The sequence below is a fragment of the Polypterus senegalus genome, chromosome 16 (genome assembly GCF_016835505.1).
Source record: "Polypterus senegalus isolate Bchr_013 chromosome 16, ASM1683550v1, whole genome shotgun sequence".
Taxonomy (NCBI): Eukaryota; Metazoa; Chordata; class Cladistia; order Polypteriformes; family Polypteridae; genus Polypterus; species Polypterus senegalus.
In genome coordinates, this window is record NC_053169.1 from 41,024,844 (window position 1) to 41,052,770 (window position 27,927).

General features: G+C 40.7%; 1 protein-coding gene across 1 annotated transcript in view; it reads left to right on the plus strand.

Annotated features, from left to right (window-relative positions):
* The window catches only part of LOC120516649 (mucin-like protein), a 68,140-nt gene that overhangs the window by 15,754 nt on the left and 24,459 nt on the right, over positions 1 to 27,927 (plus strand). Inside the window, exons 4-9 of the mRNA XM_039738465.1 lie at positions 2,518 to 2,754; positions 11,122 to 11,274; positions 13,673 to 13,851; positions 15,679 to 15,871; positions 22,385 to 22,504; positions 24,621 to 24,740. Coding sequence (XP_039594399.1) covers positions 2,518 to 2,754; positions 11,122 to 11,274; positions 13,673 to 13,851; positions 15,679 to 15,871; positions 22,385 to 22,504; positions 24,621 to 24,740 — 1,002 coding nt within the window. The remainder of the gene's footprint in view (positions 1 to 2,517; positions 2,755 to 11,121; positions 11,275 to 13,672; positions 13,852 to 15,678; positions 15,872 to 22,384; positions 22,505 to 24,620; positions 24,741 to 27,927) is intronic.

A 27,927-nucleotide genomic window follows, 5' to 3' on the forward strand; every position in this document is an offset into this window, starting at 1 on the left:
GTAAAATTGCACAAAACACCAACAGAATGTTTTTAAATGCTTACTACAGCTTATGGGAATGACTGCCTGTCTCGTGCGCATGTGTTTGAGTGGCACAAAAGAACTTTTGATAAAGCTGAGAGGAAAAGTCAGAAAAAAGCGGCCGCAACTGTGGGAAAATGGTTTTATTCTTCACCAAGACAATGCACCTGTTCACACAGCACTTTCTGTAAAGTACTTTTGACCAACAAGCGCATTACTACACTAACATCCTCCATATTCGCCCGATTTAGCACCGTGCGACTTTTATTTTTTCCCAAAAGTTAAATCGGTGCTTAATGGGACACATTTTGAGTCAGTAAAGAAGACAATGGCGGATGTGTAAAAACAGCTGACAGAAACTGATTTGCTCCATGCCTTAGACCAGTGGAAAACAAGACTGCAACAATGTATTAGTACAAATGGGGAGTATTTTGAAGGGGACAAGCATTAAATTTGTAATACATATAAATAAAGGTGAGTTATTTAATCAGTCTTGTTATTTAATAGTCACACCTCATACACCATGTTGCCATACCCACCACACAATGAACTACATCAGGATACGAAATTATGAGCCAAGGGTATCCATGCAATGGGGTGACACCTCAGCATCTCACTAGTTCGAATGGAATAGATAGATAGATAGATAGATAGATAGATAGATAGATAGATAGATAGATAGATAGATAGATAGATAGATAGATAGATAGTGTGGAGGACTGCCGGCTTCCCATGCCGGTCCTCACCCCCAGGCCGCCAGGAGGAGCTCTCCCGACAGCAGGATCGTGCCCCGAGGTCCAGCAGGGCCTTATGGACTTTTAGTGTTTATACCTTGGGGACCACCAGGAGTCGCTGTGGGGGCTTATGGGCTCTGTGATGCCCTATAACCTGGGAGTACGTCACGGTCACGTGACGGGAAGGAACGACGTGCTCCCAGGGTGAAGAACAGGACTGTTTGTCCTGACCCGGAAGGAAAAAGGAACTGTGGTCTTATTGGACAGGAACACCTCCGGGTCAGGGGCTATAAAAGGATGGTGCCTCAGTCCAGACACTGAGCTGAGCTGGGAGGAAGGGTGGCTAAGTGTCTGGGCGAGGAGGATTTGGTTTATTGTTGTTTTGTATATGAGTAGTGTGGAAGGTGCTTGGTGCACTGTGGGAAAAAATAAAATGTCTTGGACTTTTACCTGGTGTCTGCAGTTGTACCTGAGGGTTCAAGGGAGCACTAGCGCCCCCTACTGCCACAATAGATAGATAGATAGATAGGAAAGACACAATATAAATGATAGATAGATAGATGGATAGATAGATAGATAAGTATAACAGACAGACAATAATTTTGTATAATATTAATAAAAACAGTCAGAAGTTTTTCACAGTGGCTGGAATGCCAATCCTACTACCAGCCCCCAAATTTTCCTTTGCAAGTTGGAGGACCTGCTTGAAGGGCTGGATGCTGGTGAACGTCATACCCAGGGCAGAGCAATTGCAGGTTAAGGGCATTGCTCAAGGACCCAATGGAGTGGAATCACTTTTGGCATTTATTTATTCTTCCAATTGCCAGTGCAGTTCCCAAGTAACCATTTAATGTAATCTGCACATCTCTGGGGGATATGATAGACCCAGAGAAAATGAACTTATAAAGTCTAGCAACTGAAAATTCTAGAAATCAAATCCAAGTCTTGGGATTGCTAACCACAGTGCTGCCTGTGGGTTTAGTGCCTACCGAATGTTCTTGCTCGACATTACCAAATCCTTTCATGATCATTTGTGGCCGGTCCATTTTTATGCAGGCTTCCTTTTTTCATGAAACTTTTCAATATAACCTTCAGTCCACCAATAATTCACAGGTAATTTATAAAACAAAGATAATATAAGGTATAACTTCCTTTGATTTAAAATCTGAAGTCCACGTAATCCATAATACTGTATTATAAAAATGCTACCATACCATTCTTGTTCTAATACCTTTTTATTGAAGGTTCTGCTAAATTCCTTCATATTCTCCATGTTTCTGAGGAATTTACACGTTGAGTGAATAACCTCCACAGCACAATCAGAGTTCATTGAAAAGTAGGAAGTTATTCTGCCTCACAGCATTTGAACCCTAGTTCAGTTTCTGAATGGTGTGGAAGTTGAATGGTCTTTGTGAACTGGCCTGGCGTTTAGTGTTTCATCGTGTTTTGCATAGGAGTGGCTTCTCATCAAGATCTTGTTTCTTCCTTGCCCCCATTGCTGATGGGATGCTCTCCATTTTTCTGAGACCCTAAATGACAGAAATAAGGGTTGAGATAGTGCATGGATGTATTCTGCCCCTATTTCATGTCAGATCTGACTAGTAGCCCAAAATACAATAACTAAATAACATGCAGTCGTTCAGGCTGGGCATTTTATGCTGTTCTTGAGTGAAATCTGAGCAGAATCAATTCATGACTTACTGTACATGATCTAAGTAAAATTACATCAGTTTAATCTAACATCTGCACTCGTTTTCTTTAGGGACTGTCCCCCCACCCGAAAGCTTGATCCTCTCAGACCAGGAATCCAGTAACTTCCACCCTGTCTTCATGGAGGAGCTCCTGACATCAGTGAGTGCAGACCAACTTGAAGAAATCAGGGCCACCTGTGGAGGGAAGAGCCCCTGCATCCATGACCTTCTTGCCACTGGCCTCATTGCTGTGGGCATGCAGACCGTCCAGTTCTTGGAGAAATCTGAAAAAGTGCTGGCTGTGTTTGGTAAGCTCTTATGGCATCTGAGTCATGTGCTAATGTGTAGCACAATGGCTGGCAAGCAGAATGCCCACATCATATAACAAAGTTTATAGGACTATAAAGCAGGTGATTGTCATAATCTGGGGAGTCCCAGAAGCACAGGTGCTGAAGCACTCTCAGCAGTTACCGACTAGAGGGGGAAAACACAGTCAAAAACCCTGACTAGATACCTAAAGGGCTGAAACAAATCTTTATCATAAATGAATGGTTTATTTTAACACTGGCAAGTTCCAAAGCTCCAAAGAGCACATAGGAGATGCCTGAAGAGGCAAGGCAGACACAGCAAATATGTCCCAAAACAGAATCCAAAGGCGGCAGAGGTTAAAGAAAAATATCAGTAAACACAGTCCCAATACGAAATCCAGAGGCAAGGTCAAACACAGAGCAAGGGTTCAAAATCCAGAAAACGGAAAACAATAGTGAAAGCACTCCACACCGAGCACGTTCAAAGAACGGCCCTCCACACACTTTAATATCATTCGGGGTCATTTTTGCTAAATCGCTTGTAATTCGACCTCTCCAAATTAGATTCATTGCTGTTATTGAACTATCTGGAGTATAAACACATGTTTGGTCTCTTTGTAAAGGTAACATTCTCTAGTTTCACCCTTAGTAGTCAGAATCACTGTAGGTGTGACTGATCAAAAGTTATGCACATTAGAACACAAAAAAAACGAATTTTTTTGTTCTCGCCTAAGTTTTTTTATGAAAATAAAGGAAAATAAAGCTGCAGTAGGTAGGTGGGGACAGAAACACACTATGTACCAACAGAATAACTTGTTGACTACTCAAATTTCAAATTTGAAATGAATACCTGTAAAAATGACATTTTTTACATCAGTTTTTATGTGGGCATGCCCAGGGGCTTTTTAGAGGGACCATTATCCACATTTTGGAACGTATGAAAAAAGTGTAATAACTTTTGAATGCTTCAACCTACATATATCAATAAGGGCTCTACTGAAAGCTTACACCTAAAGGAATCTATATCTACACACAGTGTCACTCTATTAGTTATGGAAATTCATGTTCCATAATAAAACAATAAAAATACACATTTCTATGTAAAATAGTCAATACAAGTTATGGGCCAAAAATATATTTATTTTTTTATTTTTACTTTTTTTTATAAAATGCACACAAACTATATATATTTCTTTTACAAACTGTTACAACACAGCTCAGCGTTTTCCATGTGCCACTTGATGGCAGCAATCACTAGCAAGCAGAAAGCACAAGGGCGTGGCACGTCGCTCTCTCCCATTACACGTCCCGTGTGCCGGTTGAATACTTTTGCGCGCGTACATGCATCTATTATTTAATCGAGCGTTTATTTACATTTAAACTTCTACTTTTATTCATATTTAAACTGCGAAAAAACTTGGCGAAATCACAATAAACAACCACGCACCAACTCTGCAGACTGGCACAAATGCCACCTTCACGCAGCTCCAATCGTTTTGTTTACAAGTTAGTATAGCAAGTTACATATCAAAATGCTCGGCTGCTCATTGGCTGTAAGTTTTGAGTGTCAGTCACAGTGTCCAATAAAACTGGTAGATTCTACCAGAGTTCAGAGCTATACGTCACCCTGCAAGCTTTCTGTGACACTGGTTGGCTAAACGAGGTGCCAGTCAACCCCAGACCCGTTGTAATTGGCCAACTTAGGTGTCTTTCGAAAGCTAACACTTCCGTGTTTCATGCGGTAGAATGGTTATCGCCGACAGAAATAAATTACGTCTAATATGAGCAATATAAGTGAAAAAAAAATACTTAGGTGGTCTCAAGTTATGAAACGTTTTCTGGAGTTTTTGTCCCTTTGAGAATATATCGTGTGTTTTAGACCTAAATCGTTTTACTGGATTATATTCGCTGGAGCCTTACGGACACAATGGGATCAATACTGCTCGGAAATATTGATGTTTGACTTGCAGGGGGTCTTCAAAGGTAGGCACAGTCAAATCTTAAAAGTATGTACTTCTCTGTAAAAAAGGCTTTAGTGTCAGTGCTGTGGTTGTTGTGTGTCAAAATGGTTTATATCATCGGAAAGACGAGACTTTGAAGTTTCATTTGATGGGTAGGGTGTCGAGATGCATGGCAGATGGGCATGCACACATTACTGTAACGTTTTTGAACCGCTGTTATGTCCCGGGACCGGTACGTGTGCTCGTTAAGAGGTTGGGAGGGCATCCCATAGTTTCTGGCAGTGATTGGCAGGTGGCCCCAACCCCTTGGGGAGCCAGTCACAAAAACAAGGGACATTACCTAGGTCAGGGGTGGGCAGACTCATTCCTGGAGGGCCGCAGTGGCCGCGGGTTTTTGTTCCAACTCCGTTGCTTAATTAGAAAACAATCCTTGCCAATAATTACATTTCATGGCTTGTTAGTGCTTTTAATCTGCTATGTCAAGTCATTCTCATATCCTAGATTTTTTTTTTCCATTCTAAGGATTTCATCCAAATACTTTGAAGTGTAAAACGGATGGGTAATTCTCACTTTTTTCTCTTCTCTTTCCTTCCAAGTATTTAATTAAATCAAATAGTGCACGATAAATACACGCAGGTGTAAAGGGTAACAAGCAAAATGGATAACTGCTGGTTTCTTTTGTCATTTGCACCTTATTGCTAATAAGGAGCAATTAAAAACCAATAATGCAGCTTTTTAAGACTTAAATAAGCAATAAGGGTTCAAAATCTTAACGAGTGAGATAACTAAAATGAAGCAGAAGTGTTTCTAGAGCAGTAAGTGCTTCTTATTAAGTAATTGGGTTGGAACAAAAACCTGCAGCCACTGCGGCCCACCAGGAATGACTTTGCCCACCCCTGACCTAGGCCATGCTCCTGTCCCCACACAGAAATAGTACATTATAAAAGAAAGAAGCATTAATACAAATAAAAAATGCAAAGTTGAACAATACAGACACGAAACATGATGTTAACACTGGCCAGGGAGAAAATGCAGGCTGAAACATGACAGTGATGGATTAATTTTGACTTATTTAAAGCTAGTGATGAGTGTAACAGGTAGGTTTCAAATCGCAAAACATTTTCACAAAATTGACACTAAACTTTGCTTTGCAGGTGACTTTGTAATTGAAAAAAACAAACTGAAAATAACTTATAAGAAGTTTTAAAGTTTTTCATGTGGGAAACAATGACTGCTGCTCCCTAAAGCCTGATGCACACTTCCATGCTTGCCTCTGTTCTTTTCTATAGCTGTGTAATGCTGTAGCACAGTCGCACACTAGTAAAATCAGTTCTGGTTTTGTCTCTCGTTCATTTCAACTTGTGCATTTTTAAAAAGTGGAACATGTTGAATATTTTTGACATGGCAACACACTTAAATGTGCCTTTGCGCACAATACTCTGCTTTCTCCACAGTGACGTGGGGATCAAATTTGTATTCAATGTCATTTTTGTTTTAATTTTTCAGCCTTTTATATATATTAACATTGTTGACCATTTTACTTCTATGTATTTATGAATCTTGGATTATCTACCATGTGTTTTGTGAGTGATTCCCCAAGAGGTGGGGCCACCTGCCAATCACTGGAAGCGACTGGCCTCTGCCCTATAAAAACAGGGGCAACCCACAGTCCCTTGTGTTTCATTTGAATGCACTTGGGAGTTGGTGAGTGTTACTACTCATTTTTCTGTGTGCTTTTGTGTACTAATTTAGGATCCTGAGGTGGGTCATCATGTGGTGGGTGCAGCAACACACTGTATCAGTGCATACTTCCAACCCCCCTGCACCCATCCCCCGTGGCGAGTTATTGGAAATTTGGAACTTTTTGCCCTTTTTGAATGGATTTTCTGGATTCTGTTTTGGGGCTCATATGTTTTTTACCTTTTGTGCTCCACGGAGCTTACATCAACAACAACATTTATTTCTATGGCACATTTTCATACACAGAATGTCAAAGAAATAGTTACAAGAAAAGAAAAATAAGTTAATTAGGCAAGAATAATAATGAATAAGTAATAAAAATAAATCAATACAGGCTTACATAACATAGATATAAAATTAGTTAAATATAATTAGTTATATAATTACTGTTAGTTATAAGGTTTGTCTAATATATGATATTGTATTCTAAACCTCAAAAGATGAGTACAAGGAGAAGGTTAGATGGCAAGGAATACATAAAAGCAAATAAATAAATAAGTGCAATTAAGCCAAAAAATATCTGTAGGGGATCCGAGGCCAAAAGACCACCCGGCCAGGGCATTCTCCAGGCTTGGTCCTAGTGGATTCGTTGCAGTCAGTCTTGTGGACGGCCAGGGCTTCCGCTATCATTCCAGCATCCCAGGTGGCTGCACAAGGCTTCGATCAGGTGGTGGGAAACTGGAAGAGAAAGTAGAGAAAAGCTGAGATTAGTAGCGATTGCAAATCCCTGAAGAATGTGACAATTCTGTATATTGTACTGAGTGTACCTCTAAAATGTAGCTATGAAAAAGCCAAGTTAAAAAGGTGGGTTTGTAAGAGTTTTTTGTAAGTGATCCACAGTGTTAGCCTTATATATTCATCCATCCATCCGTTATCCAACCCACTATATCCTAACTACAGGGTCACGGGGGTCTGCTGGAGCCAATCCCAGCCAACACAGGGCGCAAGGCAGGAACCAATCCTGCTCATTTCGCTTGCCAACTCCTGGGCGGGCGCTACACACTAGCCACTTCACGGATCTGCCGCTCACGTATGGAGAAGTGGATGTACAATTTAAACAGATTGTTATTTTCATTGGAATTGTTACATATGCATAATAGACCTAATTATTTTAACCATAGTAAAAAAAATAGTAAAACGTAAGAAATTGAAAGAAAATTATGTTTCATGTTGTGTTAGAGGTATTCGTTGCATTATATGTTTTCGTTCTCTTTGAAATTAACACGGAAATACATTTTAAACTTACACTTTTACTATAAAACTTCAGTAAATATATATTTTTTAGTTACTTTTCGTCAATATCGCATTGAATTTTGATTCTGTGCGTGGACTTACATCGTGACAACACAACGTATAACTGCCCGTGAGTGAACATCATTTTCTTCTCTCTAATAAATAAATTGACTTTTTCAAATGTTTGTCCCTGTGATTTGTTAATTGTCATAGCAAAAGCCATTCTAATGGGAGTCTGTAAATGTCTTAATGTGAATGGCATATCAAGATCTCCTTTGGTGTCTAATGTTGTCCGTGGAAGATGTACTACTACATTACCTTTCTTGTCATCTGGTAAAATTTTACATGTCAGAATTGTTCAACAGCATAGTCTATTGATATGCATTTAACCAATTTGCTGTGTAACCGATCAACAATTTTCACGTTAATTTGTTTGACTTCATCGTTCTCGGTGCTAGGATTGCCCGTGTACTCATTTCTTCTGTTGATAACCCTTCATGATGAAATTCTTCAATAAGATTTTGACATAATAAGTCTTCTTTTATTTCGAAGTTGAATTGAGGAAAACACAAAAATTTATAAGAGCTGAGAGCGCAGGAACTGTGTCTGACAAAAGCATTCACACGAATGAGAGGTGAGAGGACCGTGGTTGAAAAATGGTTGAGAGGAGGGCGGGACTTGAAAAAATCTCTTGGAAATAGTCTTGTCTCAAAATTTTCTTTAATAATAGAGAGATGCAATTAGTAGTATTTTAAAAGTCAGTTGCTGCTGCATTCTGGACTAACTGCAACTGAATGATATCTTTCTTAGATAGATCAGTTAGGAGTACTTTACAGTTATGTAGTCAACTAAAAACAAAAGTGTGAGTTAATTTCTCAGCATCTTGCAATGTTATAAGTGGTCTAATGTTTGCAGTGTTAAAAATACACCGAAATTTTTTACCTCTGGCTTGATGTTTACTGTTAAATGATCAAGTTTACTTCTAGTACCGTCATTGTTTCTAGTTTTGCTGACCACTAAGATCTCTGTTTTTATTTCTGATGAGAAAGGTACTGCTTATCTACTCAAAAATACAAGTAAGAATTTGAGCAGAGACGCCAGAGCATCAGGGTGATCGTGAGCTATAGATAAGTAGAGCTACTTGTCACTGCATGGCTGTGGATGTTCACGTCATGTTTCATTATAATCTGATCTAATGGAAACTTGTAAATTGAAAGAAGCTGTGGGCCCACTTTAGATCCCTGTGGTACTTGCTACTTGTTAAGTAACACTTAACCCACCTTAAGAAACTTCCACTTACTTTTTTTAAGAGTATTTTTGAATAATGATTTTTTTTAAGTGAAGATCCTATATTTTTCCCTTGTTACTACCTGGGGTTTGACTGTAATATCCCCCTCTAGTGAGCATTTTAGGCAATTGTTGGGACATTTGTGATTGGGAACTCTCGAGCTCAAAGCACACAGAAAAATCTGACTACATGGGAAGCCAATTAGCCACTCCCACCTCCACTCCCTACCACCGTTACCTAGCAACCACCCTTTTCTGCTCCTTGATTGCTGCAGAAGAGGTTAAGGATGAGTTGCTTCACGTTTCTCTTCTGTCTCTGATGCATCTTTAGGATTGCGATTGCCAAGATTGTCTATCATATTTGACAAAGTGGGTGTCTGATGGCTCAATAAAATGTCCACACACTTAAATAATACATCACAGGCAGACACGGGCAGCATGTAAATGCTTCCAGACTATTCTTGTATCGATGGCATGAATTTCCCAGGAAGTGAAACTCAATTTGCTTTAACAAACACTGGATTTCACAGCAAATTCAAATCATTTTACTCATCAATAGCTGAAGCCAAGTCCATATCACAAGTGAGTTAAAGTCTGCTTATTTCTTTTTCACAAAAGAAGAATTCATGTTTTTACTCATTCATTGTTCCTCCTCCATCTATTTTCCTAATCCTCTTAATCCATTCCTGGTTTGCAAGAAGCTGGAACCCATCACAGCAGTGTTGGGCACAAAGCAGGAACCCTCTCTGGATAGTATGCCAGTGCATCACAGGGCCCACTCACTTCCACTTGGCCAGTCCAGCTAACCTATCATCTCTGCAAGAGTGCAGAGAGAAAATCTACTGTACATGGACGTGAGGAGAAGGTGCACAAGGCACAATTTGAACCAAGGACTGGATACCTGTATCAGAACCAGAATACTACAATGTTAGCTAATTCTGCATTTAACACTAAATGAAATACGAAGGAAAATTCAACTGGTTAAGATAAGGAAGTTCATGAAAAAATATACAAAGACACAACCAAGCATTCCCCTTTCCTCCCCTTATTACTCACTTTCTCTGTATGCCTCTGCTTGAACTGGCTTCTTGTGCTTATGGAAACTCATGTCTTGATTCTAGAAAGCCCTTTCCTGAGGTTAGACTCCAAGACAACATGAAAGTCACTTGTCAGTGACCTGTGGTGGCCCTTGGATCCACCACAACATGAGGTCTGTGATGTAAGTGAAAAGGGAAAGACTGGCATAACAGTTTCTGGACTAATGGCCATTGCCCAGTGAAAAAAGTCCCAATATCTCCTATTTGGTACTTCCTGCCAGTGGTGTTTCAATCAACATGATGCTCTCAACGGTTGTGACTTTTTATGAATACAATGAAGGTTCATTCCCCAAACCACTGTTTGGACTCTCCTCAGTCTCTTGCCCTCTTTGCACCTGCAGTACCCTTGGCAATCACAGCAGCGGGTCATAGTGCAGTGTGGCATGTTACAAGAATGGCTCTATCACTTAACCATGTGTTGGTGGTACCATGCTCTCTTCTTGTTACCTTGACTGGACCAGATATCTCTGCACATCACCCCTCAATAACTCCATTAGAATATTAGACCACTCTAGACGAGATCAGGCCATTCAGCCCAATAAAGCTCACCAGTCCTATCTACTGGTGAGCTTTGAAAGTCCCTAATGTCTTACTGTCTACCACACTACTTGGTAGCTTATTCCAAGTGTCTATCATTGTTTGCGTAAAGAAAAACTTCCTAATGTTTGTGCGAAATTTACCCTTAACAAGTTTCCAACTGTGTCCCCGTGTTCTTGATGAACTCATTTTAAAATAACAGTCTCAATCCACTGTACTAATTCCCTTCAGAATTTTAAACACTTCAATCATGTCACCTCTTAATCTTCTTTTGCTTAAACTGTAAAGGCTCAGCTCTTTTAATCCTACCTCATAATTCATCCACTGTAGCCCTGGAATCAGCCTAGTCTCTTCTCTGGACCTTTTCTAGTGTATCTGGACCTTTTCTAGTGAAACATTGAAACACTTCTTATATGAACGAACACAAGCATTTCATTTCACTTTTAATTTTCCTGTCAGTCTCAGGGGTGCAGACACACATAATGCTCAGCGCTTCATAATTTTCGTTTCAGGAAACATGCCTCCCTCGATTACGGGCCCTTCTGTAATTCAGTGTAAAGTGAACTTCACGACTACAGTTGTATTCATGGCGGTGGATCGAAATAACGACACTATCAGCTTTTCACTTTTAATGCCAGTTCCTGAAGGGGCTATCATGAAGCCAGGTAAGTTGGTTCACAATAACATTTGCTTACAGTTTTAAATTTGTGTGGACCCCCATTCTACACAGCTAGGAACCAGCTAAATCTGTACAGTCGAGCCCAAAAGTTTTGAGAATGAAACAAATATTAATTTTCACAAAGTTTTTATGATGGCAATTTGAATCTACTCCAGAATGTTATGAAGAGTTATCAGATGGGTTGCATTGCCTTGAAAATGAACTTAATCCCACTAAAAACATTTCCACTGCTGTTGTGAAGAAGGATTCAGGGCCCCCAAGAAAGTTCAGCAAGTGCCAGGACCGTCTCCTAAAGTTGATTCATGGCTCAGGATCGGGGGCACCACCAGTGCAGAGCTTGCTTAGGGATGGCAGCAGGCAGGTGTGAATGCATCTGCACGCACAGTGAGGGAGGCGAAGACTTTTGGAAGATGGCCTGGTGGGTGTCAAGAAGGGCAGCAAAAAAGCCAAGAAAAACATCAGGGACAGACTGATATTCTGCCAAAGGTACAGGAATTGGACTGCTGAGGACTCGAGTAAAGTTATTTTCTCTGATGAATCCCCTTTCTGATTGTTTGGGGCATCTGGAAAAAAGAAAAGATGAGCGCTACCATCAGTCCTGTGTCATGCCAACAGTAAAGCATCCTGAGACTATTCATGTGTGGGGTTGCTTCTCGGCCAAGGGAGTGGGCTCACACACAATTTTGCCTAAGAACACAGCCATGAATAAAGAATGGGACCTTTGGAGATATTAGGACCTGGACACAAACAAGCAGACACAAAATGTCCTTAACGCACACATTTATTGTACCACCCACGAATACAGTGCACTAATCACCATCAATTAGTCCTTTAGACTTCTTTCTTTCTCTCTCTCCGTTGTCTTCACTCCTCTCTTCCAAGCTCTGTCCACTTCCACCCGACTCCGGCTTCCGAGTGGAGTGAGGCGGCCTCTTTTATACAGCACTCAGAAGTGCTCCAGGTGCTCCCTAATTAATATCCGGCAGCACTTCCGGGCATGGCGGAAGTTCTGCAGGTGAGTTCAGCTCCTCTTCTGGCAGCATTTCCGGGTATGGCGGAAGTGCTTTGGACCATAGTTCTGGAGCTGTCCAGGCATCCCCTGGTGGTGGCCACATCCCTCCATAGGGTTGACCTTCCAAGCTCTGTGGCCCCCATGTAACCCAGGGAGGTCGTCCCCTCGTGGTACATGGAAGATACTGCCCTTTTCCAGGTCCTTCCCTTCTTCCAGCGTCCCAGTGGGCCAAGGTCCCTGGACATCTGTCACAGATCAAAACATCCTCCGAGAGCAACTTCTCCCAACCATCCAAGAACAGTTTGGTGACCAACAGTGCCTTTGCCAGCATGATGGAGCACCGGGCCATAAGACAAAAGTGATAACTAAGTGGCTCAGGGAACAAAACATTGAAATTTTGGGTCCATGGCCAGGAAACTCCCCAGACCTTAATCCCATTGAAAACTTGTGGTCAATCCTCAAGAGGCATTTGGACAAACAAAAACCCACAAATTCTGACAAACTCCAAGCATCGATTATGCAAGAATGGACTGCCATCATTCAGGATTTGGCCCAGACGTTGATTGACGGACTGCCAGGGTGAGTTACAGAGGTCCTGAAAATGAAAGAAGGACTAACACTGTAAATATGGACTCCTTACATAAACTTAATTTAATTATCATCCATCCATCCATTTTCTAGCCCGCTATATCCTAACACAGGGTCACGGGGGTCTGCTGGGGCCAATCCCAGCCAACACAGGGTGCAAGGTAAGAAACAAACCCCAGGCAGGGCGCCAGCCCACTGCAGAATTTAATTATCAATAAAAGCTTTTGAAACTTATGAAATGCTTGTAATTCTTCAGTATACAGTACCATAGAAACATCTGACAATAAGATCTAAAAACACTGAAGCAGCAAACTTTGTGAAAACCAATACTTGTGTCATTTTCAAAATCTTTTAGTATGAATGTATCACATTAGGGTGGTGTAGATGTGAATGTCTGTTTGTCAAGGAACCAACATGCTGTCATCGCTCACTGCTTTTGACTCTGTACAGAGTAAAGAAAGTCTGGAAAATAGACTTATAGTTAAAACAAAATATACATTGTGATGAAAATGACAGGGGACCCATTGAAGGTCTTGAATTGACAACAGGTACCCTTTTGGAATTGACTACCCCTTAATTTCTATAACATCTCATTATTTTGAAGGGAAAGTCTGGATTTTATTGGATTTATTTAATTTTTACCCCTAGCACTAGCTGAAACAGGACCAGCTTTCCAGCAGGTGTCATGAACTGAGTGATCAGCACTGTATTGTGACAGTTTCTTTCATTTAATTATTTCTTATTATTGCTGCTGGTAAAATGATTGTCTTTCATTTCAATACAGCTACTGGAGAACTGACGTGGACTCCCCGGAATGCAAACCCTGTGGTCCTAACAGTACAGGTTAATGATCAGCTTTCAGAAACTGTGACCAGTCCTGTCATTCAGATGTGTAATTGTATCAATGGCGGCACCTGCGACTACAGCAGAATAATCCAGAGCCACCATAAAGGAAAGTTTCAGGTAAAATCTTCTGATATAATTGACAGGTACAGCACGGAGAAAGGGAGTAGTCATTCTACAAAGCATATTTCTTATAATAATGCCTCGTCTGTATCTAAATCTCAATGGGTATGGATATCATTTAACAAATAAAAAGATGGAGAAGTATACAACAGTAACTCCCATATCTATTTAGAAAGGAGAAGGAGTAGCAATGCCCATCAAATGCAACATTCAGGTTCTTGAGTTCAACAGAGAAGAAGTGTTGATCTCTCAATCAATGTATCACAAAATAAATCAACCCATTCAGTGACTGCTATGTACCTAAATTCTGATATTTCAAGCAAAAACATTTTAATTTTTAAGATGTAGTGATTCCGGTCATTTTCAGTTTATTGGCAAACACTTTGGAAGGACAATAGCGAAAAGTGAAATGATGCATGTCTCCAATGATTGCTTCCTCATCCACTTTGTCTGGTATCCAGTATGGGTCAGCAAAGCACACACATAAAGCTTTGGAGCACCCTCAGGCACACTTCATATATTGTGACACAAATACAATGAACATGAGTTAACACGTGGACAGAGTATCATCTTTGCAGACCTGAGTCTATCATTAAACTGGAGAAAGATGGAGGTGGTGCCAGTTAGGAAATCAGTAAGGCAGAAGAGGCAAGTCCAGGAGCCCTGAGACCAGAAGTGATGTCACCTGCTGGTGAGATGTTGGTTTCTGGATCTGCAAGAGAGAAAGACAGCACCAACCTTTGGCTTGGGGTGGAATTACAAATTGATAAGCCCTGATGTTGTTTCCCATGTGTATATATACATATATATATAATGACCACTAGAGAGAACTCCAGAGCTCCAAGCACCAGACACAACTCAACAAGACACATCTCCAGGTCCCAATAAAGATATTTTTTATTTGATGACAATGTCTCAATAAGCTTTATTTAGTCCATCACATATGTACTCTCCAACTACTCAACTCCTCTTTAGCGAGTGTTGTCCACTTCCTTCTGACTCTGACTCTCAGAGGAAGGTGAGATGCATCCTATTATGTTGGACACAGGAGTACTTCTGGTGCCACGGCATTGCATAATGGAAGCACCTCCAGGACATACGGGAGCTGCACACAAAATAAGAGGTCCTCTTCTCTGGTGTCCCCAAGGACTCTGTCAAGGCTGCCCTTCAAAACTACAAATCCCAGGTAACCCTGTGGGGTGTCCAAACTGGGACCAATCCAGAGGAGCACCGCCACATCTCGTACTGAGGGATGAACTGTTTTCAATACCCAGACTCCCCCAGTCAATTCATTATTCTTTTATCTGGACTGGCATAGGAATTGAGAGCCATCCCAGCCAGGTTATGCTCCATTCATGTTGAGCTTCTATTACAGCCTGCCAGCTGGGCATGAAATTATCTTTCATCCCAGTTGGAATGCTCATCCATTATTCATGGCATTTATAATTTATATAATTCCAACATATGGTGCATCACAAACATTACTGCTTTTACAAATCCCATACCAAACGGTATATAACAGAGACAAATGCATGTTCTGATGCACTGCAAACGTTAACTCTGAGGTCTACGCAGATGGCTTAGATTTCAACCCATCATAAACAGATAGCACAGCTAGCATTTACATAAACACATATCACTAGTTATGTAAAGAATAATATAGAAGTCAATGTCTCTGGTTCAAATATGACAAAGGATCCAGCTAACAAAGAAAAATAAAGCCAGCTGACTGTGGAGAACTCCAGTTAATCACATTTTAGGGTTCAGATTCCCTTGGTTCTCCTGACCTACTGTATGTGTCGCTTCTCCTTTTCTTCTCCACAGGTGGTAGGATGTCTTTGTCCACAGGGATTCTCTGGCCCTTTGTGTTCTAATATCACTGAGTCATGTAAAGGTCAGCCATGCTTCCCAGGAGTGGGATGCACAAACCAGCCCTTCCCACAGCTCTTCTCCTGCGCTCAGTGTCCCCCTGGAACAGTGGCGAAAGACAAGGAGGGCTACAAATGTTTTCAACAAAGTAAGTAGCAGCATTTTATTTTTTTGTCATTTGAAGTGGATGGAGTGGAGTCTTCATTATCCACAGTCTGGTTTTGCATGTCATGTTTGAGACCAGTTCATGCACTCTCAGGTGCTTTTTAGCAAAGTGCACTTATGTTTTCTTTATTTGCTAACATCAGAAGCAGAGACATGTCACACTGCCCCCGTTGATGAGTTATGTCCAAGTTTTGTGTAGAGGAGGTAAAGTACAATTGTCTTAAATGCAAAACTGCAATTAGCAGTAAAAATTCTGGTGTGAGCACACATGGGGCAATGCATTAGAGAGACAAACTTTCTTAAAAAGGTAAAGGGTCACAGTTAGAGAGTCAATAGCGGTCTTGACTCTATTATCACAGTCAATCAAGTCAGCTTTATTTATAGAGCACATTTAACACAACTATAGGTTGACCAAAGGGCTTAACAGTAAAAGCCCAATTCCTAGCTAATAAACAAGCTATACACTGCATTAATACATAACCATCTTAACAAATATTAATAATAAGCCCTTTAAATGATCCAAATGCCAGAGAATAAAAATATTTTTTAACTGAAATTAAAACCATAACCCAATTATTCTCCAATAACCAAACCTAACCCTAACCCTAACCCCTATTTCATATGATAGAGAGTCCCAAAGCTGCCAAATCACTGTCAGCCATAAGCTTCTGACTTGTCTGTGGAATACATAACTGATCTGAGGACCTAAGAGCCCTGGATGGGCTCAACAATAAAAGAGGGAGCAGATCCATGCAATGCTTCAAACAGTGTCACAAGAATAACAAGAAGACATCAAAAAGGTTTGGGGCAGCCACCTGTATATTGTGCCCTGGCTGCGAAAGGATTGTTTAGATGAGTTGTATTCAGGTTTGAGTCCAGAACAGAACCGATTTGAGAGTGAGAATATGCCGGCTTTAAAGGCTGGGACAGGAAGTGACATCATTTGGACAGGGATGTCAGTGATAGTACCGATAGTGATGCCATTGATGACCTCGGTACCGAAAGTGATGTCATAAATGGCGCCGGTGCCAGAAGTGGAGTCATCAAATGGTGCCGGGACCTAGTGGGATTTCCCGTGGATGGTCTGCAGAAGATTGAGAGAGGAAGTCAGTGCAGCTCGGCGCCCCCTAGTCTGGCGTGATACTACTATTATTCAGGTCCTTTAGCTGCCTCCCAATCTCACGTGTGTGGCAACAGAAATAATAAAATCTTAAAATTCACCATATACTCTGCTGGAAGGCAGTGCAATGAAGCCACAACACGTGAGATATGCTCTCTTTTTTGGTGCCAGGTAACACCCTTGAAGCTGCAAGCTGCTGAACCAACTAGAGGTGAGGCAAAGATGATCGAAGGACTCAGTGTAAAGAGAATTGCAGTAATCTGGGTGTGAGGAAACAACTGCATTAATAAGCTTTTGTAGGTTATTATATGACAAAAATGGTTTGACTTTAGTAAGTTAGTAAGCTCGAAGTTGACAAAAATCAGCTCTTTACAACAGCGTTTACCTGTGTATCAAATTTAAGTTCAGCATCAAAAAAATCACACCTAGATTTCTTACATGAGACCAAGTATATGGAGTCAGTGGTGCCAGATTCTTCTTCTTCTTCTTCCTCTTTTCCCATTTCTTTGTGATAATGATGTGCTTGATCAACCTTCTCCAAACATCTCTGTCCTGCACCTCCTTGTCAGTCAAGCCCTTTTCCTTCAGAACTTCTTTCATTCTATCCACCTCCACTATGGCCCCCTTCACTTTCTCTTCCCCTGTCTTTCCATTCCTATGACTCTTTTACCCACTGTGGACCACCAGAGGGCATACCACTCCCCAAACCCCGACACAGACAGGCTGAGACACAAGTTCAACACAGCACATGTTTTATTGTTCAGTGGGGAAGCGTTTTCTGTTGCTCCCCACTCCACAGCACAGTACAATATAGTTCACAAGCACCACACAATATGACACATAGTTTCTTCTTCATTCTTTTTCTTCTTCTTCTTGTTGTCTTCACTCCTTCTCACAAGCTTTGTCTTCCACCTCCTGATTCTGGCTTATTTTGTGAGGCTAATCTCGTCCTTTTATATTTGAGGGTCATGCAGAAACGTCCTATCATATGTCTCTGCCACAGCAACCCCTGGCGGCACCCACTGTACCCAACAGGGCTAAAATATCAAACTCCAAGTTCCATGGTGCCTTGTGGACACTGCTGTAAACCAAGGAGGTTGCCATCTAGCATTTTGTGGGCAGCCTCCTTCCACTATCCTTCCATCTTTTGGGCTGTCGGCCGTCTCTTACACCACATATTCATTGTCACTCCTCATCACATGTCCATACCAACCCAGCCTACTTTCCTGTTAATTTCTAAGTTCTCTCTCCTACTTTTGTTGCATCTCTGATTGTCTTGTGTCTTATTCTGTCCTTTTTTTAAAACTCCACACATCCACCTCAAAAGTCTCATTTCTTGCCCCATCTTAATTCCTCTCTGGCACTCTCTTTACTGCCCATGTCTCAGCTCCATACATCATTGCTGGTCTTATCAATGTCTTAAAAACCGTAACCTTTAACCTTCACCTTAATTCTTTGATGACACTATAATCCTGATTCCTTCGTCCAATTGTTCCATGCACACACTGCACTTTATAGGGTGATCCAGATCTAATTATGCAATTGTCATTATGCTATAACTTATTAAGTTTATTACATAGAAAATCACCTGAAAAATCCCAGACCATCGAGAAGTGTGCGAACTGACGACATGAAGAATCGTCTTTGCGCTGAACTGGAATCGTCCCCGCAGAAATCAAAGTCATCCAGACGATCTGGATCTGCATAATTAGATCTGGACCACCCTGTATGAGTTATCTCTGCATCTAATTCTCCATCTTGGGCTACCACTGACCCTAGATGTTTAAATGTATCCGCTCTTATCAACAGCTCTCCCTGCAGGCTAACTTCTGAATCGTGGTCATCACTAAACCTCACGTATTGTGACTTCTTCCTATTTATCTTCAATCCTCTGTCTTCCAAAACCTTTCTCCATTCTTCCAACAACACAATGTCATCAGAAACAAGCCTGCACTACTTGAGCATTAATAGTCCCTTTCATTTGTTAAGTAAGGAAAGATGACAAGATGAAGCAGAGGCGAAATTTGAAGGATTCCCGGCCCTCCTCCTTTTTTCACAATCTCCAGACTTACAACTCTGAAATTATTTTTTTCTTTCCAAGGGAGTGCAAATCTACTCGGACATCTGGAAAGAAGCAACTCAATGGAGACCCAACTGCACACATCATTGGTGCCACAAGCTGAGTAGTGGGACTCCAGTGTATTCTTCATGTGCAATAGCGCTTTTAAGAAAAAAACTTTTAAAGCTTACAAAAATTCCTTCAGTTCATGGGCACACAGTACAGATATACTAAGATGAAGTGGCGGCTTTTTAGAGCAATAAATCTTCATCTAAGGGCCCATATGGCATATTAAGCTCCACTGTTCTGGGCACCCATGTGACATCCTGCCTTGAGCGTTTTGTCATTATTGTGAGACCACTTCTACAAGACTAAACCCACACATTAGCTTTTTTTATTTCTTATTCCTGTATCCTGCCTTTCCTACTCCACATGCCCTTTACAGGTGTCATCTATTTCTTGGCTGATGTAAAAATGTGAATTTTTCTTTTCGTTTTCCTAGGCTTTTTATTTTAATCTCCAGCCTTATTCAATAGGTAGATAAATATTCATTTAGAGTTTGATACTTAAATGAGTAAGATTTTTTCCTGAGTGCTATTTCCCCACATAAATGGATATCCTTGACCTTTTGCACTTTCATTAGATTTGTTTGATTTTTGTTTTTTTTTTTAATTATACTGTTTATCCAGCTGACAAAACCTTTTAAAACGCGTTACTTCAAATTAAATTGTGTACGCCTGCTTAATGATGTCTGTTATGGTCCCGAGATACAAGTGGGGTCTAGTCTGGTCAGGGGCTGTGATTGAGGACATGTCCTGTGACACTAAGGCAGACAGCAATCAAATGCAAAGAATGAAATAATTACATTAATAGCAGGAGACAGTTAAGAAAATTTTTATTTTGAATGTTTTGTTTTGTTTTTTTATTCAGGACTAACTATCCCCCGTGGTTCACCCGCTTAAAAGTGAAAGAGGACAGTGAGGAGGGCCCTGCCCGGCTCCCCACTCCTGACGTCACACTCCCTCCCCAGCCTGTAGCCCCTGTCTCAGATTAGCGTGAATATATCACTCCTGCAAGCAAACTATGATTCTTAGCGTGATGAGAGAAGTTGCCAAATCAACTGGAATGTTCAAGCAAATTCTAGGAATTCTAAGATTCTAGTCGTTCCCTTGTTCGCTAGCTAAGCAGATGTAAGGTACATGCCCCGAGGCTGGCGAGTTAGTGCATGTCTCTTGGATTTGCGCAAATAAATCGGTACTGCAAGCAAACTATGATACTTAGCGCAATGAGAGACATCGTAAAATCAACCGGGATGTTCAAGCAAATTCTAGAAAAAAAAACAATTTAAATCCATTAAGTAGTTCTTTCGTGAAAGGAGGACAGACATATAGACAGAGAGACACTGGATTTTATATATAGAGAGATGTGGACCATAAGTAGTTAACAGCATCAAAATGTTTTCTTATTTTAATTCTCTGTGACATTTAATAATTGTTTGTTTAACTTACTGCACGTCAGAGCAATGCCGTTTGCCTTATCTATCGCACCTTTTCAGATACTGATACTTGTCACCAACCTTTATAAAGGTGGAATGGTGGTTTCATTGGCTAGGAATCTGTGCCAGCAATCAGAAGGGTGCCAGTTCAGATCCTGTAAATGCCAGAAGTGATTCCACTCTGTTGGACCCTTGAGCAAGGCCCTCCATTTGCAATTTCTACATCCTGGGTATTGCGGGGAAAACTTGGGGGTTGGTGGCAGGACTGGCACACCAGCAACTGTAAAGAAAAAACCTCCCACTGCTCCATTTGAACTTGTGCGGTGCTGAAGTTGCACAATTGCACTCGGGTCCTCATTTGGGATCCTGAGGTGGTTTGTCATGTGGTGAGAGTTACTTTAAATCTGGGGTGTCCAACTCTGGTCCTGGTGGGCCGCAATGTCTGCATGTTTTCATTCTCTTTTCCTAATCGGCGAGCTGTTTTCACTGCTAATTAACCTTTTCCCTTCATTTTAATAGCCCTTTTTTTAAGGATGCAGTCCTCTGAATTGATTAAATGGCAGCCAAACGGAAATGAGATGTGAAACGAGCCAACAGATGACCAGCTAAATTGGAACATCAAGCTCCAGCCAATTTCACTGTTAATTAAAGCTGTTATTGAATATCAGGACTTGTTACTTCTCTCAATTTGCCACAGCAGACTGTTGATTTTCTGGTTTTTCTAGGACCACCGTCAAGATTTTTTGGTGACCTGAGCAGACCGACATGACCAAGGCCTTTATTTTTCTTTATTTTCAGGTTAGCTGGTCATGTGGCGGCTTGTTTTGTGTCTCATTATTGTTTGGCTGCTCAGTAAGGAAAAAGAAACAACTAAGGCAGGGGTCCCCAACTGCAGTCCTGGAGGGCCGCAGTGGGTGCAGGTTTTCATTCTAACCCTTTTCTTAATTAGTGTCCTGTTTTTTTCTGATAATCAACTTCATTTGAATTCATTTTATTTGACTTGCTCTTGAAGACTTGGACCCCTTAATTGTTTCTTGCTGTCAAACAATAAAGAGATACAAAATGAGCCAAAACATGACCAGCACACTGTGTCCATCATACGATATCTGAAAATAAAGAAAGATGAAGGTCTTGGAAATGTTGATCTGTTCAGGTCCCCAAAACATTTGAACAGTGCTGCTCTTAGAAAAGAGAAAATTGTCAATTTCTGGAATGTTTCCTATTGCACAATGAGAGCAGCAACAAGCCATGGAATTAAAGAATAGGTTTTATTAACAAGATTTGGCACCTAATTAAGCAACCAGTTGGACTGAAATTGGTTTGAGTTTCAGGCTCTGACTTTGTTGGTCTTCTTTTGGCTCACTCACTTCACATTTCATTTCTGTTTGGATGCCATTTAAGGAAAGAAATGAAGAAATTCAGAGGAATGATGAAGAAATTCAGGGGAACAAATCCTAAAAAACAAGTCAATTAAAGCAGTTAATTAGCAGCAAAAACATGCCACTTATTAAGAAAAGAGTTAGAATGAAAAGCTGCAGCCACTAGGGCCCTCCAGGACCAGAGTTGGGGACCCCTGAACTAAGGGTTCTGAGTCATGTCAATTAAAACTAAGGCAAAACAAGTTAATCAGCAGCAAAAATTGCTCACTAATTAAGAAGATGGTTAGAATGAAAACCTGCAGCCACTGCGGCCCACCAGGACCAGAGTTGGACACCTTTTCTTTTAATGATTTATTCTGGGATGTGTGGATGCAAGACTGACTTGACAGTGAGGGGCCAGCCAGCTGTTCAATTCAAGCTGTTCTTCTCCATCTCCCTACTAGATCTCTGCCTCCCTCCGTTCGTCTTTCCTTGCCACCCGATGGCAGAGTGCTCCAGTTCTGGATACAACTACACATGCAAGTGTAAGCCAGGATTCTCGGGCGATGGCCTCAGCTGCACAGGTAATTGCATTTTGGGAAGGTTGATCATGTGAGTATTTGTTAGCGAGTCAGCACTTGGCTTTGTTGCATTACTAAATCGAACAGGATGACATGAATTAGAGAATGAACTAGAAAACCAGAATTAGTAAAATATTTGATTAAATGACAAAGTTCCTTAGTGGATTTCATTGCACTGGATGGTCTGCCCATTTAAAAAAAAAACAAAGTTCTTTCACTGAAATGAAGTGTAATGCGCAAAATAATATTTATTTAATAAAAAAACCAAGGTGATGTGTTTTTTGTTTTAAAATATGGATTGACAGTCTACATAACAATTGGTGTGTAACATTTTATTTTTTTCTTGGGCGCACATTGGCCGTGCCATGAAGAGGCAGCGAGGAGCTGGCTTATTTCACTGTTTGAAGCCACAGCTTAGAGCACAGTGGGCACTTCTTTCTTGTTCCCTCTGTATCTGTGCAGATTCTTCACACTTTCTTCTTGCAACAAAAAGAAAAAAAATGCCTTGGAAATATTAAGAAATCTTTTGTTTTCATTATTCTACAGCGTGTCTGTTGTTTACTGATGAGAAGATGGGAGGGAGAGGGCTCTTCTAGATCACATTCACATACTCCAGCAGCAGCATACTGATAAAAACAATATTAAATTAAAGAGTGATAACAATGAAGGTATAACAGGCAGACAATAACTTTGTATAATATTAACGTTTAACCCCAGATGGAATTGAAGAGTTACATAGTGTGGGGGAGGAATGATCTCCTCAGTCTGTCAGTGGAGCAGGATGGTGACAAAAGTCTGTCACTGAAGCTGCTCCTCTGTCTGGAGATGATCCTGTTCAGTGGATGGAGTGGATTCTCCGTGATTGATATTAGCCTGCTCAGCGCCCGTCACTCTGCCACGGATGTCAAACTGTCCAGCTCCGTGCCTAATACTATTGCTTGTTTTGAGTTTGTTGCTGGACACATGGCTAATTTGCATGTATAATTAGCCATGAGGTGCTGGCACACTGGGATCAGTGTTGTTTCTCTGGTGTCTATACTCATAATACTGCTAGTTTTCTGTTGATTTTATTTAAATGTTTCTTAACCTTTGTGACTTCTGAGCCATTTTTACATTTTTAAGTTCACTGAAGTCCCACATGGAGTAATCAGAAAGCCCAGGGTGTTGAAATGACCAAAATTGGAAGAGACTAGTGTGCTTAGAGACCAGGACAAATATCACACAACACTGTCTTGTGTTTTGTGGGGTTATGCTTTTGGGGGTGTTTAGTGCATCTTAGTAGCTGAAATTGTATTTTTATTTTCCTTATGTGCTTTTGACACAGCTATGGCCACGTCAGCAACAAACTTGCAATATGTATGCGTGAAAGTTCTGCTTATGGCTGCTATAGCTGTGTGATGTCAAAGCATCACAAGGTGCTTGGAATAAAATGTTTGTCTAAGCTGGCAGCAGGATGAACTTCCAGGAAAATATTTAGCAAAGTTACCAGCGAACACAGCATATTCGCTTTGAAAAACACTTTGGCGAATTTCACTGATCAACACTGTTCTAGTTTGTGTTAAAAAGAAAGTTATTTCCAATGAAGATGGAGTGTTTACTCAAAATATTGCACATAAGGAAGTATTTTCATGTTAAATATGCTGTAAAATTCAATAAGGAGTTATGCAAGCATATAAATATACTGTACATACAACAAGCATTTAAGCATTCGAGTTATGAGTATACACAGAAGCACGAATCCGTTCAAGTCATTTATCCATTTTCTCATCCTTCGGTTGCTCTGTCAACCGTTCCACTATTTTTTCCACAGATGGTTGGACTTGTTGTCACACCCGGTTTATTACTGCCTCTTAACAGTTGCCACAGTACATCTATGTTATGTCAACTCGAGTGACAGTGTCACTTCTCCATATATAAAATACACTGCAAAGATCCAGTGTTATATGACAAGCAACCAATCTCTGCACATACTGTAAGTCAGTACTTTAGGATGATACCCAGCAGCACAAGCAACACTTTTATTGGCTCATTTGTTAAAATTTTAGAGGTTAAGAAACTGAGATCAAGCACTACATTTAGACACCTGCTGAATCCCATTTAATTCTGCTTTCCTTTTCAGACAATAATGAATGTTTATCTCCTTCTGCATGCCCAAATGCCAAGTTTGAGTGCATCAACACAGTGGGCTCTGTACGATGTTCCTGTCGGTATCAAAATGCCCAAGACACAGAGACGTGTGGTAAGTATGAACACAGACAGCTCTCCAAAATCTTGCTTGAATCAAAATCCTCTCTTACATGTTTATAGCAGTCAAGGTTGTAATTCAAGATCTTACAAAATGCCCTGTCATAATGTGCCTACATGGGGTCCAGTCCTGTTAACAGTTACTTTAGCGGAGTACAATTTTATTTTAATTTGCAATAGAATCCTGTCACAAAAACTGACAAAGAGTCCAAAATGATTTTTGGGCAGCCTCCCGTATATTATATCCTGTCTGCAAAATTGTAATAGATGCGTAAAGATCAGAGTCCAAACCAGTACTGACTTGATAGAGGAAAGATGGCAGCTTTAAAGGCCAGTATAGGAAGTGACAAAGGGCCAGAACCAGAAGGGTCCTCATCCATAGGCTTGTTCCCGGAAATGGTGTCATCAAAGGGGCCGGAACCGGAAGGGTCTTCATCCATAGGTTTGGGACCAAAAGTGACGTCATCAAAGGGCCCGGGACTGGAAGTGAGATCCTTGGGGGTGGAACCTGAAGTGATGTCATCAGGGCCAGGCGGAATTTCCAATGAACGATCTGCAGGAAAGTAAGAAAAAGAGTCAGTGCACTCCGCCATCCCCTAGTCCGGTGTGGAATTACTTTTATTCAGGGCTTTTAGCTGCCTCCCATGCGCACATGTGTGACAATCCTAATAAATTAATGTTTTAATCTTTAGACTAGACCTGCAAATCCTCAGAAAGCTCTTTCTTATTCATTTTCCACCAGTACATAGAAACCACTCCCTAAAAGTAAGAAAGGAATTGACTAAAGAGGATCGATCATTTTAAAATGGACACTCTAGAGCAGCATGTGTCCACTCTGTGACCTCTTGTACGAGATCAGTGCTCTGTCATCCCCTAACAGAATTAGCAGTGACCACCATGGAGTCTAAACCCATTAAGCACACCACCCAATTAGTGCAATTCAATTAAATACTACCACCACTGTTACTCAAGTCACAGCTAATTAAGTTCTATCGCCTCCCAGTTCGTTCAGATGGAATACTTCCTCTATAGAGTCTAATCCCTTTAAGCATTAAATGAATTCAATTATGTCTTTTATGTAGTGAGTCTTATTCCTTAAGTAGCCTTTTAATTGTTTGTGGTAGTGAAAATGAAATTTCAGTTTGCATAGAAAGTTAGACTGTGATATATTAATTTTATCTGAGGATGATGATGATGAATAGCTTTAGAATTAATGTTTATACAGTGGTTAGTGCTGTTGACAACCCCAGGTTCAGGGTTCTTGGCTTGTACCTGATGCTGCTATTGACTTGAAAATGGATTGAATGGGTTTGAGAGTTTACAATTATTATTATTATTATTATTATTATTATTATTATTATTATTATTATTATTATTATTATCACCACCCTCCTCTCAGTACACTAAGGTACACTGGTGTATTCGCTGGAGGTCAACAAGACCTCTCATGCTTTGAACTCAGCTTGTTGTTCAACTGAGGATTCATTGAAGAATGCAGGCTGTGGTGAGGGTCTCTTTCACAATGACTCCACATGGGAGTGTGTCCAGCTGCTCTTGGCACCCAGCCTTTACATGGTTCCCAGTGTGCCCACGACAACTGGAACCACTCTTGTCCTCATGACTTTGATCTCAAGATGCTTTATACTTGATGATCTTTTCGGCCTTCTTGCTCAGGATGTTGTTGTTGTCATTCGGGATCATCACACTGATGAAGACACACGACTTGCTCTTCTTGTCATGGAACATGATATCCTGCCTATTGGCAGTGATGCTACGGTCTGTGGGAATGGTCTTGTCCCACCTCATGACACAGTTTCCAGTGTCAATGACCATGTCGTGTGTGTGCTCATACTATTTGTCTGTCATCAGAACACCCAGCTGTTGGCATAGTGCCCAGTGCAGGTACATAATTGACCTTGTTGAGATGTTTAAGATATTAATTCGGGGCCAGGACATGGCATCTGGACGCTATGTGGCTGATGCTCACCTCTGCTTGACCACACATACGGCATTTGCTGTTGACTTGTGTTATTATTATTATTAATTATTATAATATTATTATTAAAGTACCAACACCACAGTTACTGGACCAGGAGATCAACAACAACAATTTTTATTTATATAGCACATCTTCAAACAGCAGTGTACCCCAAAGTGCTTTACAAGATGATAAAAACAAAGTTACAAGAACAGAAAATAATTAAAAATAAGCAATAACATTAAAGAATAAATTACAACACAACAAGGTAAGGTCAAATTGCCAGACAGAAACAAAAAAAAAAACTCCAGTTAGGCTGGAGAAAAAAATAAAATCTGCAGGGGTTCCAGGGCCAATAGTCCACCAGCCCCGACTGGGCCTTTTACCTAACATTCCTAAATCAGACCTTGCAGATATCATGAATCACATGATGGGATTTGATGGAGTCTGTCTTGTGGACAGCTGAGACACCCACCTTCAGTCCATCATCTCAGGGGCTGGATGGTGCCTTGATCAGGTGATGGTGGTGACACAGATCGCCACCACAGAAGAACCGGAGAAAGCAACAGAGAATATTGAATATTAGTACAGATTGCAGATCCCTGAAGAATATGATAATTCTATGCTCATATATTCTGTTGGGAATACAACTATAATGTGGCTACAAAAAAAGACATATTAAAATAATGAGTTTTTAGCAGTTTTTTTTTAAATGTTCCACAGAGTTAGTTGGCTTGGTGAATTTCTATATGCAAAGCATAACAGCAAAAGGCTGCCTCACCGTCTCCTTTATGTTTGGTTTTAGGAATAAAAGGCAGACCACCATTCAGGATCAGAGGTTACGATTTGGAGTGTAGGGAGACAGGCATTCCAAAATATAGGACAGAGCCAGATTATTTAAGGCCTTGTAAGCCATTAGCAGTATTTTAAAGTCAGCTCTGAATGAAACAGGTAACCAATGTAATGATGCATAAACGGGTGAGATGTGCTCAGATTTTCTTTTTCTAGTTAAGATTCTGGCTGTTGTATTCCGCACTAATTGCAACCGATTGATGTCTTTCTTAGGTAATCCTGGTAGGTAGGAATGCATTACAGTAATCTAGTCAGCTAAAATCAAAAACATGAACTATTTTTTCAGCGTCTTGTAAAGTTATTAAAGGTCTAACTTTTGCTATGTTCTTTAAGTGAAAGAAAGCAGTCCTAG